Below are 12,437 nucleotides of genomic sequence, written 5' to 3'. Positions count from 1 at the left end.
TGTGTGTGTGTGTGTGTGTGTGTGATGGCCTAGCAATTGATTACACTGCCAACAGTGAAGAGGTGGGTTTTTTTTTCTCTCTCTCTCTCTCTCTTTGTCACACTGGAAATCTGGATTCTTCTTGGTATTCATTAAGAGTTTGTGTAGTGTCCATAAATGCATATCTGTATGTAGTTCAGTACATAAAAACTTTGAAAAGGCATCACACACTATTTTTGAAGTATATTTCTTGTTTTATTTGCACTATCTTGAAGCACAATATTCCAGAACAAAACAGGTTTGTATTCTAAACATAAGCCTACAACAACTTCAACAAGTTAACTGATGAAAGAAACAAACAAAACAAATGTAAAATTAACCATAATTATGTAAAACAACTGACACCAACTGCAACAGGTTATAGTCTCACAGACAAAAAGAACTGTCCCCATGAATACCAATTTCAAATGTTGAACTGTCTCAATCATATCATCCATCTCATGTCTCAACCAACAAACAACAAATTCTGCATGTGTATATCCGATGCGTAGTAATATCCTTCAACCATTATGAACTTAAAGTTTATAATTTCCTTGATAGTTGTATATTTCAAACATTCCTTTGTAACATAAATGTAAACCGACTACACATTTTTAACGTAATGCAAGTAGAAGTTGAATAAGAGATAATAAGAAAAAAAAGATATACACAAGATATGCAATGGTACGTGCAGAGCGACTCAGACCTAACATGAGCTATACAATTAATTGTAAGTTTATGCAAGCAAGTGATAAAAGAGATATCATACATAAAACTCTGTAATGTAATATTACTCAATATACTTTGTTTTGTAGATTGTCTTCAGAATTCATTGAAATTCAACAATAATAGTCTGGTAAATATGCTTGGATTCAAGGGCATTTTGACCTGGTCTTATGTTTATACAAGTCATCTAAAGTGGTTTTTTTTAAACTGAGGGGAACACAAAAATTGTGGAGGACACTTTCATATTTCTAGTGCAACGAAAGAAAAATCCAGCAAAAGTTTTGCTGCAACCCTCAGGATCATTTACATACCCTGTAAACCTTTTGACAAGGGAACACATACCTTATTTTATTTTATTTTTTTTTTAAGGAAAGAAAAACTAGACCAAACTAAAATAAAATGTGAAAACAAAAACTTCAGCTTGTAACACATTGCCATTATCTTAATCTACACTTCTAAAATTGTGATTCATCTAATGACAGGTGTCAGTTAACCAAAAGAATTTAAATTTTGAATAATAAATCATCATTAGTGAGACAGTATTGAATTTGAAATAATAAATTATCAATACTGAGACAGTGTTGGTGACTCCAAGGAACTACAACACTACAATTAAATACTGGCTTAGAGGCACAACTTTAAAGTTACTGAGGCAAAGTTTTCAAACACATCGTTACAATCTTCCAAAAATATACAAGTACTGCTGCGAAATGAAGTATGAAACCAAACTGAGATAATAAGACTCATGAACCATTTCAGAAAAAAAGTGAAGACAGAAAGTGAACATGCAACTGAATTGTCAACGATTAAAAGAAAACAGTGCTTTCAATGAAATTAACACTTCTTCCCTCACATATGCAGAATATGCAACGGTAGTATTGCTACTTTTCCCGCAACTGATAAGACTGATTGTTATTGCTCTACATTCAAGTATATTCCACTGCAGAAAACTGTCCACTCTGAGAAAAGACTGAAGCTATTTTAACCTACTTTCTATATAACTGCACTGTTGCCCTGACTGTATTTTTCTGGTTTCAAACATGCATCCTGCTTGTGTGTGCCACCAATGTGGTAATCAAGCATTAAAGTTAAATTCATCATTTAAAAAAAGCCGATTCCTCCATGGTACACACAACACTGACCACTCCCACAACAAAGAATAAATATACTATCAATCCAGTCTTTACATTTCCTTCATCTCATCCTCTCTTCCTGATAAATAAAAAACACATAATGTGATAAGATCACTCAGAAGCAAACACACTCACAGTCCCATAGTTTAAGATCAGAAGATATCACACTCATAATCTGGTCAGTGGAAAAGTAAAACTGCATATCTTCTAGTCTCACACAAAATCTTTGTCTTACTTTTCTGTCCTTTTCTTCTTATCTTTTTTCCTTTCCTTCAAGGAATATGAAACAGCAACAACAACAACATCAATCATATGAACGAAAAACTATTGACAAAATGCCCAGTTCTAGTGTCATGGAACAAACAGGACCAATACACTAACTAACATTTTGCACAATCAAGGCTAATCTACAATGACAAAAAATTAAAGCCAAAGAAAATCTTTTTTTTTTTTAAGCTGGTCATCTAACTGTAGTTCAATATTGACAGATTTTTTTTTTTTTTTTAATGAACTACAAAAATATGGGGGGGGGGGGGGTGAACAGTGATAAGTTTATGGCACAGATATGATTTCTAAAACTGCACTTATCCTAAACTTCAGCAAACCCACTCCTAACACTATTAGCAATCATTTCAAGAAATAACAACTGAATATGAACAAAAAGGCAACTTGTTCTTGCTGTGCATGCCTTTGTGGATGTCTATGCATTATGCAAACATGCATGTGTATCTGTGTGTGACCAGCAGAAAATGCCATCATTCTGTGAATTTGTTGGTAAGTACACAATGCATTATAATGAATTAAGCTGTGAGTTTCAGTTGCTACTATTTGTTTTTATGAGTTTCCTGGTAAACAAACTTGTACCTTCAAAGCAATACACCATAGTCTGTGGGCGAAAAAACAACAACAAAAGAACAAACAAAATCAATACAATATGCAGCTCCCTCTCTTTTCACAGTACAGACAGGCACACACACTGACCACAAAAAACAAAACAAAACAAAAACAAAACAATAAAAACGTATAAAATAATACACTGTGTGACGTGAGTGGAAACACCCACAACCAGCAGTGGATTTTAAAGATCATCTTTCTGTCCAGCTGGGTCCTTCTGTTTCTTGAAGTACTGTTTGGACTGCTTGGGGTCTGGAATGATCTGGAATAAATAACAGAGAAAAATAAGATATATCCAGGTTCTGTCCACAAGTCATTCCAAGCAAGGAAAAAAATATGTAGCAAACTGAATGTCAAAAGTCACTCTAAAACTCCCGAAAAGGAGGAGTTTGTATTATACTCTATGTTTGGTGATACATATACTTACCATGTCAAACTGATGCAAACTAGGCCTATCAGTTTGCTCTGCTTGGCCAAAGTTCGCGCTGTTAACAGTGAAAAGACGAGCCGTCTTGCCCGGTCCACTCTAAGCCAATCAAATGCCTCTAAAAGCTATAAGTGCTGAATCATTCCTTTGGCCAAGGCTCTCCACGCCATCTTGTCTGGGTTACGCTCTGTCTCGTCTTATGCTTTTTTTTGGCTATTAAGCGTATTCATTTGGCCTTATTTTGCTGCGTGCGGCTTGTGTTTATTGTATTCTTACATTCTGTGTACTCGATTCGACTCGGCCCCCTCGATTCGTTCGTTTTTCTCTACCTCTAAGTCGATCCTGTCTTTCTCTGACTGTTTTTACTGAGTGAACAACATTACCAAATCAGGATTATTTCTGAGCTAAGTCAAGATGAGCACTGTAGATTCAGTTTTAAAGACTAGCAAACTACTGTTTTCCATTTCTTTTAAATACTGTAAGTACAGACCTGCTTTTCCAACCTTCAGTAGAAAGAAAGCAAAAACTCTTATCCTTGTACCCACAGACAAGCACACTGCCTTTTCTCAGTCTCTCTTTGTCCATTTAACGTAAAGTTCGGTCTATTGAGTGCACTGGTATATAAGCCGTACCCACTAAATTTTGGAAAAAATTGAACTTTATACATACATAAGCTGCACCGGTTTATAAGCTGCACTTATTTCCAGTACCGGAACACATACTGATATTACAGAAAAGCTGTCGATACTGTAGGTTATGAAATAAACACAAGTGGGAACAACACAAAGAAAAGCAAGCGAAAATACTGCTAGTGCCACACAAAAAAATAATAAATAAACACAACGAAAATAAGATCCATAATTTAGGGATAGTCACTTTTATTCAATGTCATCCTGCTCACTGAATTCACTAAAATCTTCATCTTCAGTGTCCGAGTTGAAGAGAACCAGCACAGCTTCCTCCGCCATCTTGTCACTAACTTCAGCCTCGCTTTCACTTCATGAACATGAAGGTGGAGGTCGCTCCTGGTTCGTCGCTTGCACTGTCATCTGCTAGATCGATCGCCTTCAATTTGAAGGCTGCATCATAGGCATAACGTCGTGTTTTCAGCATGATGAGGATGTACGCTTGAGCAGAGTAGAACTGAATGCTGATCTGAAGGCTTTAATGTGTGCGGATTTGATTTATAAATCCTGAAGCTCATCATGATTTTGGCGAGTTGAAGGGCAGCTAAGAATAGACAAGAACGTGACACTCCCGGGATCGTTAAAATCTGCAAATAAGCCGCATCATTGTATAAGCCGCAGAGGTTGAAGCTGGGGTAAAAAGTCGCGGCTTATAGACCGAACTTTACAGTACTCATGAATATATTTTATAATTAGTAATGGACTGGACCAAAACCATGAAAGTCAGCAGTAGTCAAAAAGCTAGAGTTCGCTTTAAAAAAAGAAAAAGATGTTTTCACATACTAAAACAATATATTTATGCAAAAGATGGCGGGGAAATAAGCATGATGTAGAAACTCATTGTGTTTCTTTTTCTTCCTTTTTTTCCCCCCACAAAGCAGATGTGCTGTGGCGTATGAATCAGTCTACATGCTTTGACACCTCCTTGAAACTGAGAGTGAAACTGCACTGCTGCTCCTCTCCGAGGTAAGTAGGTAGCAGACTGCAGAAAATGATGTTCATGGGGATGCACAGGAATATTACATTTCTTTGTGCTTTAAACAGAGTCAGATTCATGTCTCATGCCAGCCAGTACCTGTTCTTTCCTGCTCATACACTCACACACACAAACGCATGCACACACACACACATGCACGCACACATGCACAGACACACACACACACACACACACACACACTCCCATGCACATACACCCCCCAAACCCCTGCCACACACACGCACATCCACACACACACGCACATACATACCCCCACCACAAACACACACACACACGCATACACACTCCGCCCCCAGCCACACACACACACACACACACATACACACACACACACACTCACGGTGTCAGCGCCAGGCTTCCAGCCCACAGGGCAGACCTCCCCGTGGGAGTCAGTGTACTGGAAGGCCTGCACAAGGCGCAGGGTCTCCTCCACCGAGCGACCGACAGGCAGGTCATTCATGGTGATCTGTCGCAGGATGCCCTTGGGATCAATGATGAACAGTCCTCTGCAAGCCACAAAATAATTTTACTTTTAATAGACCAGCTGACCATAATGGAGTCATTTTAGGGCTGATATATTATCTGTCAGTTCTTTAAAAAAAAATTGAAGAGAAACAAAACAGTGTCACTTCAAAATCAAATATAAAAATAATACCAACTTACCCACAGAACAAAAGGGAAGAGCTTATTTCTGCAAGTTGTCATGCTGTAATGAATGATGCACATTCATGTATGTCCATTTTGAGCACTGACATGTGACTAGGGTATTTGTTTTGACATATCTCACCTCTTCCTGTTGGTTTGTTGTTGTTGTTGTTTATTTGTTTGTTTGTTTTAATCCTAGCCCTAATTGCTTCAAACAAAACCATGAAATATACATGTATTATACCTTAGAGAATGAATCATTCCTTCTGACCTACACTGTTTCAATTCTGTAGAAACCAAAAACAAAATAAACCCATCTCAAAAGGTTAAAAGTAAAAGGTTAAAGGTCCCATAGCCTTTGACAGCCATCAGGGCAGAGAATTCAAATCCACTGTGTCAAGGGCCCAGCTTAGGAAGGTGGGGCCCAGTCCTCTCCTTCTGCTGCCTTAACCTTCCCCAACCGAAGTCAGGTACCCACTGACACCTGGGCAGAGTGTGGAGAATCCGAGTTAAACTGCCTTTGCCAAGGACACAGCACCATGCCAATGTCAGGCCTCCTGCCCTGATCACTGGTGAACGCTGGATAAACATTAACAACAATGCCAAAGCACCAACCCCAAGGACTTATTCCTCGTTTTAAACAAAATAGTTACAAACAGGGACACAAAGACAGATAGATGTGTGACACATGCATGTTTCCAAGAGGTACACAAACATTTATGCATGCACTCAAGGCCTGATTAAGTGTGCTGGGTTATGCTGCTGGTCAGGCACCTGCCTAGCGGATGTGGTGTAGTGTATATAGACTTGTCCAAATGCAGCGACACTTCCTCGAGAAATTTAAACTTACACAGTTTGCAATCCCTTAAGCCTTCCTAACCCTTGTGAACTGAATGTCAAAACTATACCTGAGACTGTGGCCCAGATCCTGCAGATAGACCCCGTAGGCTTTGGCGATGTCGTGGGTGATGTCCGAAAGCAGGGGGATCTTCAGAGGTCCCAGGCCTCCCTGGTTGCGAGGGGTGTTGATCCTGCACAAGCCATGCCTCAGTCAGCTGCTGTACATCGTAACATTCCATTTGTCTTGCTTGTGTGCTGTCTTCATTACAGTGCCCTATGTTATTTATTTTTGTGACCATTTTTTTCTCCAGCGTGCTGTTGATTGCAATAAGCGTTCTGTGCCTTGCGCCCTGCTTAGGTGGTAGGATGCATTATGATAATACCATTATCATCATCATTATTATCATTATTATCATCCTCATTATTATTATCATCATCATTATTATTTTTCTAAATACACAGCTGTGAAAACAACACTAATAAAGACTTTGTTGGTATCTGAAGTACATATGTAATAGTGTTTGGAGAAAAAGAAAAGTAAAGAAAGTAGCAGGTGTTGTTTGCTTTTTGTTTTTTATGTTGTATTTTTCTTCCAGCTACATCTTTATGATAAGGAATTATGAATTAAGCCAAACATTCTGGGGCAGAGTTGGCGTGGGAAGAAAGGAAAGAGTGAGTGAGTGTATATGTATGGGTGTGAGGGAAACATTATTCACTCTTGATTTATAAAGCTATTTCTTTTTTCTTTAAAAGATGAAAAATTTTTAAAACTATAAAAATAGAAAATGAATTAAAAAAAAAATATATATATATATATACATAAATGGATATAAATATAGATATATATATCCTAATGTTTGAAGGATCAAGTGACAGATAATTCCACTTTCACACAGGCAATTTGCATTAAAAAAATAAATAAATAAACATCTTAAGAACAACCAAACAGTTCAGTGACACCAAAAATTCTCAAATGAAATTGCCAAACTTTTTTTTTTCATAGTTCTAGAATGTGTATTATACACATGAGAGACGGCAAGCACACAGGCTGCAAACAGAGACAGGAAAGGAGAAACCTGTTGTTTCACTGACACATGCCTCAGCGACACAACACCTACCAGGCCAAGTGTGTGAACTGGGAGTCGACGGAGCATGCCACAACCTCGGTGTTGATCTCCTTGAACTTGCCGATGCTGTCACTGAACGCTACAATTTCCGTGGGACAGACGAAGGTGCTGGAAGAAAACAGGACAATTTTAATGACTTACACAGAACCAAGACTTATAATAGTCAAATGCCATCTAATGATCAAATCTTAAATAACTGAAAGAACCTCCTAATTCTAGTCTCCTCTGTTAGTAGTTAAAATCTTGAATAGTTGAAAGAACCTCCTAGTTCTAATCTCCTCTGTTACTAGTTTGGGAAAAAAATCACTTCCTATGGTTATAATTTTTATGTTTAGCCAAAATGTAAAAGGTAGTGCTAATACTAATAGCTGGTTTTCTGAAAACCTCATTTTCAAATAACAGCATTATTGCAGTGGGAAAGAATACTGAGGTTTATGACATTTGCCCATATGTGGTATCTTTTTAAAAGCGACAGGTAGACCGGTCTCACCAATATCTGTCTCAGCAAATGAAGTTATAATCTACCATTTAAAAAAAGGCCTTTACAAAAGTGCACACACACTTGTGCATGCACGCGCGCGCGTGCGCACACACACACAAATATACGTGAATCTGGGTGGTTTACAATGAACATTATTTGTTTACATAAGTAAGCCAGTCCAGTATTTTGTGTTCATAATCATAGTCTTCCTTTTCATTTTACTGTCTTTGTTTGAGTATTTCCAGAATTTCTGCTTACAAGTCCAAGGGGTAGAAGAAAAACACAAGGTATTTGCCACGGAAGTCTGAGAGCTTGATGTCTTTGAATTCGCCATTGATGACAGCTGTGCCATTCCAGTCAGGGGCTGGCTTAGAAACTGGAAAATAAAAAAACAAAAAAAACCCACAAACTATCAATTGCATTCATTTTTATTTTAGTAGTAGTAGTAGTAGTAGTAGTAGTAGCAGTACTGTCATCAGCACCATTATATCATCATTGATTATATCAATATATATATATATATAACAAAAATATATATCAAATATTCAAGTAAATATAATTCATGTTTCATATATTTAACTTTAAGTGCACCGAAATTGTGGAGAAAAACAAATGCAGGTAGCAACAACCATTCTGATATTTCAATATAACTTTGCAAAGATTGAAAAAAGAAATGTAAAAAATAAAATAAATAAATAAATAAGATTTTTAAAAAGATAACAGAAATCCTTAAAAGACTGCCATTTGGGGCCATCTGATATATATAACTAACTGGACAACACAGGAACTAAGTGGTTGAACAAATGAACTAATGTTTCTCTCTTATCATTTTTCAGTGACCAATTACTCAATCAAATGGATAAATGAATAATTATATCTGCATTTTGTACTTTGTACTTATTTTTATCACAACAGGTTTCTCTGTGTAAAATTCAGGCTGCTCTCCCCAGGAAGAGTGCGTCACTACACTACAGCGCCACCATTTTTTTTTGTTGTATTTTTTCCTGTGTGCGGTTTTATTTGTTTTTCCTCTCAAAGTGGATTTTTCAACAGAATTTTGCCAGGAACAACCCTTTAGTTGCCGTGGGTTCTTTTACGTGCGCTAAGTGCATGCTGCACACAGGACCTCGGTTTATTGTCTCATCCGAATGACTAGCATCCAGACTACCACTCAAGGTCTAGAGGAGGGGGAGAAAATATAGGCGACTGAGCCTTGACTTGAACCAGTGCGCTCAGATTCTCTCGCTTCCTAGGCGGACGCATTAACTCTAGGCCATCACTCCACATAAATAACTCCATATGAATAAATAACTCCAAATAACTCCATCACTCCATAAAAATCATAAGCGTACAAATCCATATACACTACACCACATCCGCTAGGCTGATGTCTGACCAGCAACATAACCCAACTCGCTTGCTCAGGCATGCATGCATATATAAATATATTTGTGTACCCATCACTGAGTACTGGAGAGGATTTCTGCAACAGAATTTTGCATGAGGACAACACTCTCATTGCCATGGGTTCTTTTTCAGTGCACCAAGTGCGTGCCGCACATTGGACCTTGGTTTATCGTCTCATCCAAATGACAAGTTCAATCTTCCAGTCCAACTTGGGAGAAAGGGCGAGAGCGGGATTCAAACCCACACCCTCACAGGCTCTCTATTGGCAGATGAGCGTCTTAACCATTCTGCCACTTTCCTGTCGAAGCAATGCTTGGACATTCAAATCTGTTTCATTAAAATGGTTACCACTTTCCTTCATATGAATAAACTGCAAGAAAAGGGAACTAACTTCTATAGTATTTCCAGCTGTGTCCACGTACGTCAGTTTGGAGGAAAAACTGGTCAGTTTCAGTGTATTTTCTAGGTTTTTCCACAACAACATGGAAGGGAAGCCTGCCAAGGCTGTAAACTCCCAGGGTTGAATGGGCTTTATTTTATTCATGTTTAAAACATGTATACACTCTTAGTATACAATAAAACAATCATTTCAAATCATTAATGACCTTAACATTTTTCTTAACCTTTTTCCCCAACAATCTTTTAATAAAACCCATTAACGTTCTTGGGTTCACACGCACACTCACATATGCACACATACATGCACACATACATGCGCGTGCACACACACACACACTCACACACACACACAATACACAGATCTTGTGTTCTGCCATCAATCATGATCAATGACAAATTAATTCAATTTCATCATCAACACTAACAGTTTAATCAATTGATGGAAAGGTTCTGTTGGAAAAAAAAAAAAAAAAGTTCTTTCAGTTTCCTACATACGTAGAACACTGATGCAACTGCCGAACAAACAGGGCTGCAGGACATTAAACCAACATCACTCAGCAGGATATGCAAGCTGATATCATCAATGATACTGACAGCCTGAAAATCTTTCTGGCTGGTCTCTGGTAACAGGTGTTCCGTTCTAATTACCCATCCATGGGGATGCTATTCCTTCATATTCATACTTCATGCCACACTAATAGATTTTCAGATAGTATTTTCATTTGGGGTGTTGTGTAACAATGTTTTATCATTCTTTTATCCCATAAAACTTTGGAAAAGAAAATGATTTTTTTTCTTAATGAAATAAAAAGCAGGATAAAATATTCTTCAAAATGTTACCTAATTCTAAAGGCTTTTCACACACACGCATGCACATGCTTGCATGTGCACACGCGCGCGCGTGCGCACGCACACACACACACACACACTAATTCTTTTTGACTGACACACTGATTTGAAAACTGGTTTGACAAAATGCAATAAAGTGAAGCCTACCAACACAACAACACACACATTTATGCTCATGTGCATATGGATATGCATTCATCTATTCAACTGTTACTCAAGCATCTGTAAAGAACTGCATGTATCAAAATGTATAAATAATCACATGCATCACTAAATATATTCATTAATCTGGGAGGTATTCAGAGACCTTAATCTTTAAAAGTGACTGATATACCTAACAATAGTGTCAGATTTACCAATTTGTAACAAACTATCTCTTCTTTATTTCTGTTAACATCCAAAATTAATTTGCTGGGTTTTTTTTGGTTGTTGTTGTTTTAGTTTTGTTTTTGTTTTTTTGTTTTTTGTTTGTTGGTTGTTGTTTTTTGTTTGTTTGTTTGTTTGTTTTTTTGCCTTAATCATGGCTAATGCATGCTGGACATTTCTGTTTCCGAAATCCACTTAACCTGGGCATGAACGACAAGATCATGTGCAGTTGATACTATGCTTAAAAAGTTAAATGTATTTACAAATGAATTGGATTCAGGCACTTGCTGGTCTGAGCATCTGTTGACATAAAGCCAGCTCCCTCACTGGCCTCAAATTGCATGTCCAGTGCTCAAACCACTTGATAATAATTACTGACAATCCTCAGCCTACAAACCATAAATATTACCTAAAAAAAAAAGAAAAAAAAAGGTTTACTGGAAAATCATTCTTGGCCAAAAACAATGTGGAAGCATTTATTACTTGTAACCATTTTGATACAAAACAACATGTGGTCATTAATGTAGCCATCTTCCTGTTAAAAGACCGGCGCAATAGCAGAGTGGTTTAAGCGTTGGACTTTCAATCTGAGGGTCCGAGGCTCGAATCACTGTAACGGCGCCTGGTGGGTAAAGGGTGGAGATTTGTCCGATCTCCCAGGTCAACATATGTGCAGACCTGCTGGTGCCTGAACCCCCTTCGTGTGTATACGCACGCAGAAGATCAAATGCGCACGTTAAAGATCCTGTAACACATGTCAGTGTTCGGTGGGTTATGGAGACACGAAAATACCCAGCACGCATGAACCACGACAGAGTCATCGGCAAGTCGATGTTGGTCGTGTAACGGAAAGAAGAAGAAGAGGAGACCAACCGGAGCATGTATATGTAAAATCTCGACGGGTCTATCCTGCGAAGGCTTGTAACTGCCCTGCTATTAACTGCACACTATACAGACGATCACGAACAGTTTAGTTTACTCATCGCTCTCACTCAGCTCTGTGAACATGATCCGTGTTGGTGTGCTGCTAAGTTACCGTGCACCCCTATTTTTTCCTTGCCCCCCTATCCACTTACTGACAGCTTGGCTCCATTGGATTGTGTGCCCTGAGGTCCTGCGTGTTTCCTGGGGATAAACTGAACCGCCTGCATAAGAGTAGCAGGCTTCGTCCCCAGCTGCAACCGCTGAGAAGAAGCACAAGGCCAAAAATGTGGCCACGTTGGAAATGCACGCCATCCTAGCAGACATCTTTTCTTACACGTTGAAGTTGCACGAACCCGGGGAGAATGGTGTCTTCGTCACCTGAATAACAGTGGTAGTTTCGGAGAACTAACAAATCTGTTGTAACATTCTATTTTTATTTGGATATTTTCTAATCTTACATGTATATTATTGTAAACGGAATTTATTCATCCACACTTTTGGGTATTCCCGTGTAAATA

General features: G+C 38.2%; 1 protein-coding gene across 1 annotated transcript; it reads right to left on the bottom strand.

Annotated features, from left to right (window-relative positions):
* Positions 1-221: 221 nt before the first annotated feature.
* LOC143297821 (peroxiredoxin-like) lies at positions 222-12,287 on the bottom strand. The gene is made up of 6 exons (XM_076610330.1): positions 12,072-12,287; positions 8,233-8,350; positions 7,485-7,601; positions 6,435-6,557; positions 5,222-5,387; positions 222-3,033 (listed from the first exon to the last, which is right to left on the bottom strand). Exons 1-6 carry the CDS (start codon positions 12,241-12,243, stop codon positions 2,956-2,958), a joined length of 774 nt encoding a protein of 257 aa, XP_076466445.1. The 5' UTR covers positions 12,244-12,287; the 3' UTR covers positions 222-2,955.
* Between the last annotated feature and the right edge of the window lie 150 nt (positions 12,288-12,437).

This window comes from Babylonia areolata, chromosome 23 (assembly GCF_041734735.1).
Source record: "Babylonia areolata isolate BAREFJ2019XMU chromosome 23, ASM4173473v1, whole genome shotgun sequence".
Classification (NCBI taxonomy): domain Eukaryota; kingdom Metazoa; phylum Mollusca; class Gastropoda; order Neogastropoda; family Buccinidae; genus Babylonia; species Babylonia areolata.
The sequence above is the reverse complement of the archived record's forward strand: the minus strand, read 5'-3'. Positions and strand labels throughout refer to the sequence as shown.

Excerpts from the sequence above, each read along its gene's own strand:
- LOC143297821 (XM_076610330.1), bottom strand. The coding sequence starts at position 12,243 with ATGTCTGCTAGGATGGCGTGCATTTCCAACGTGGCCACATTTTTGGCC. Across the intron at positions 8,351-12,071 it reads CCAATGGAGCCAAGCTGTCA|TTTCTAAGCCAGCCCCTGAC; the intron begins GTAAGTGGATAG and ends TTTATTTTCCAG. Across the intron at positions 7,602-8,232 it reads TTCTTCTACCCCTTGGACTT|CACCTTCGTCTGTCCCACGG; the intron begins GTAAGCAGAAAT and ends GTTTTCTTCCAG.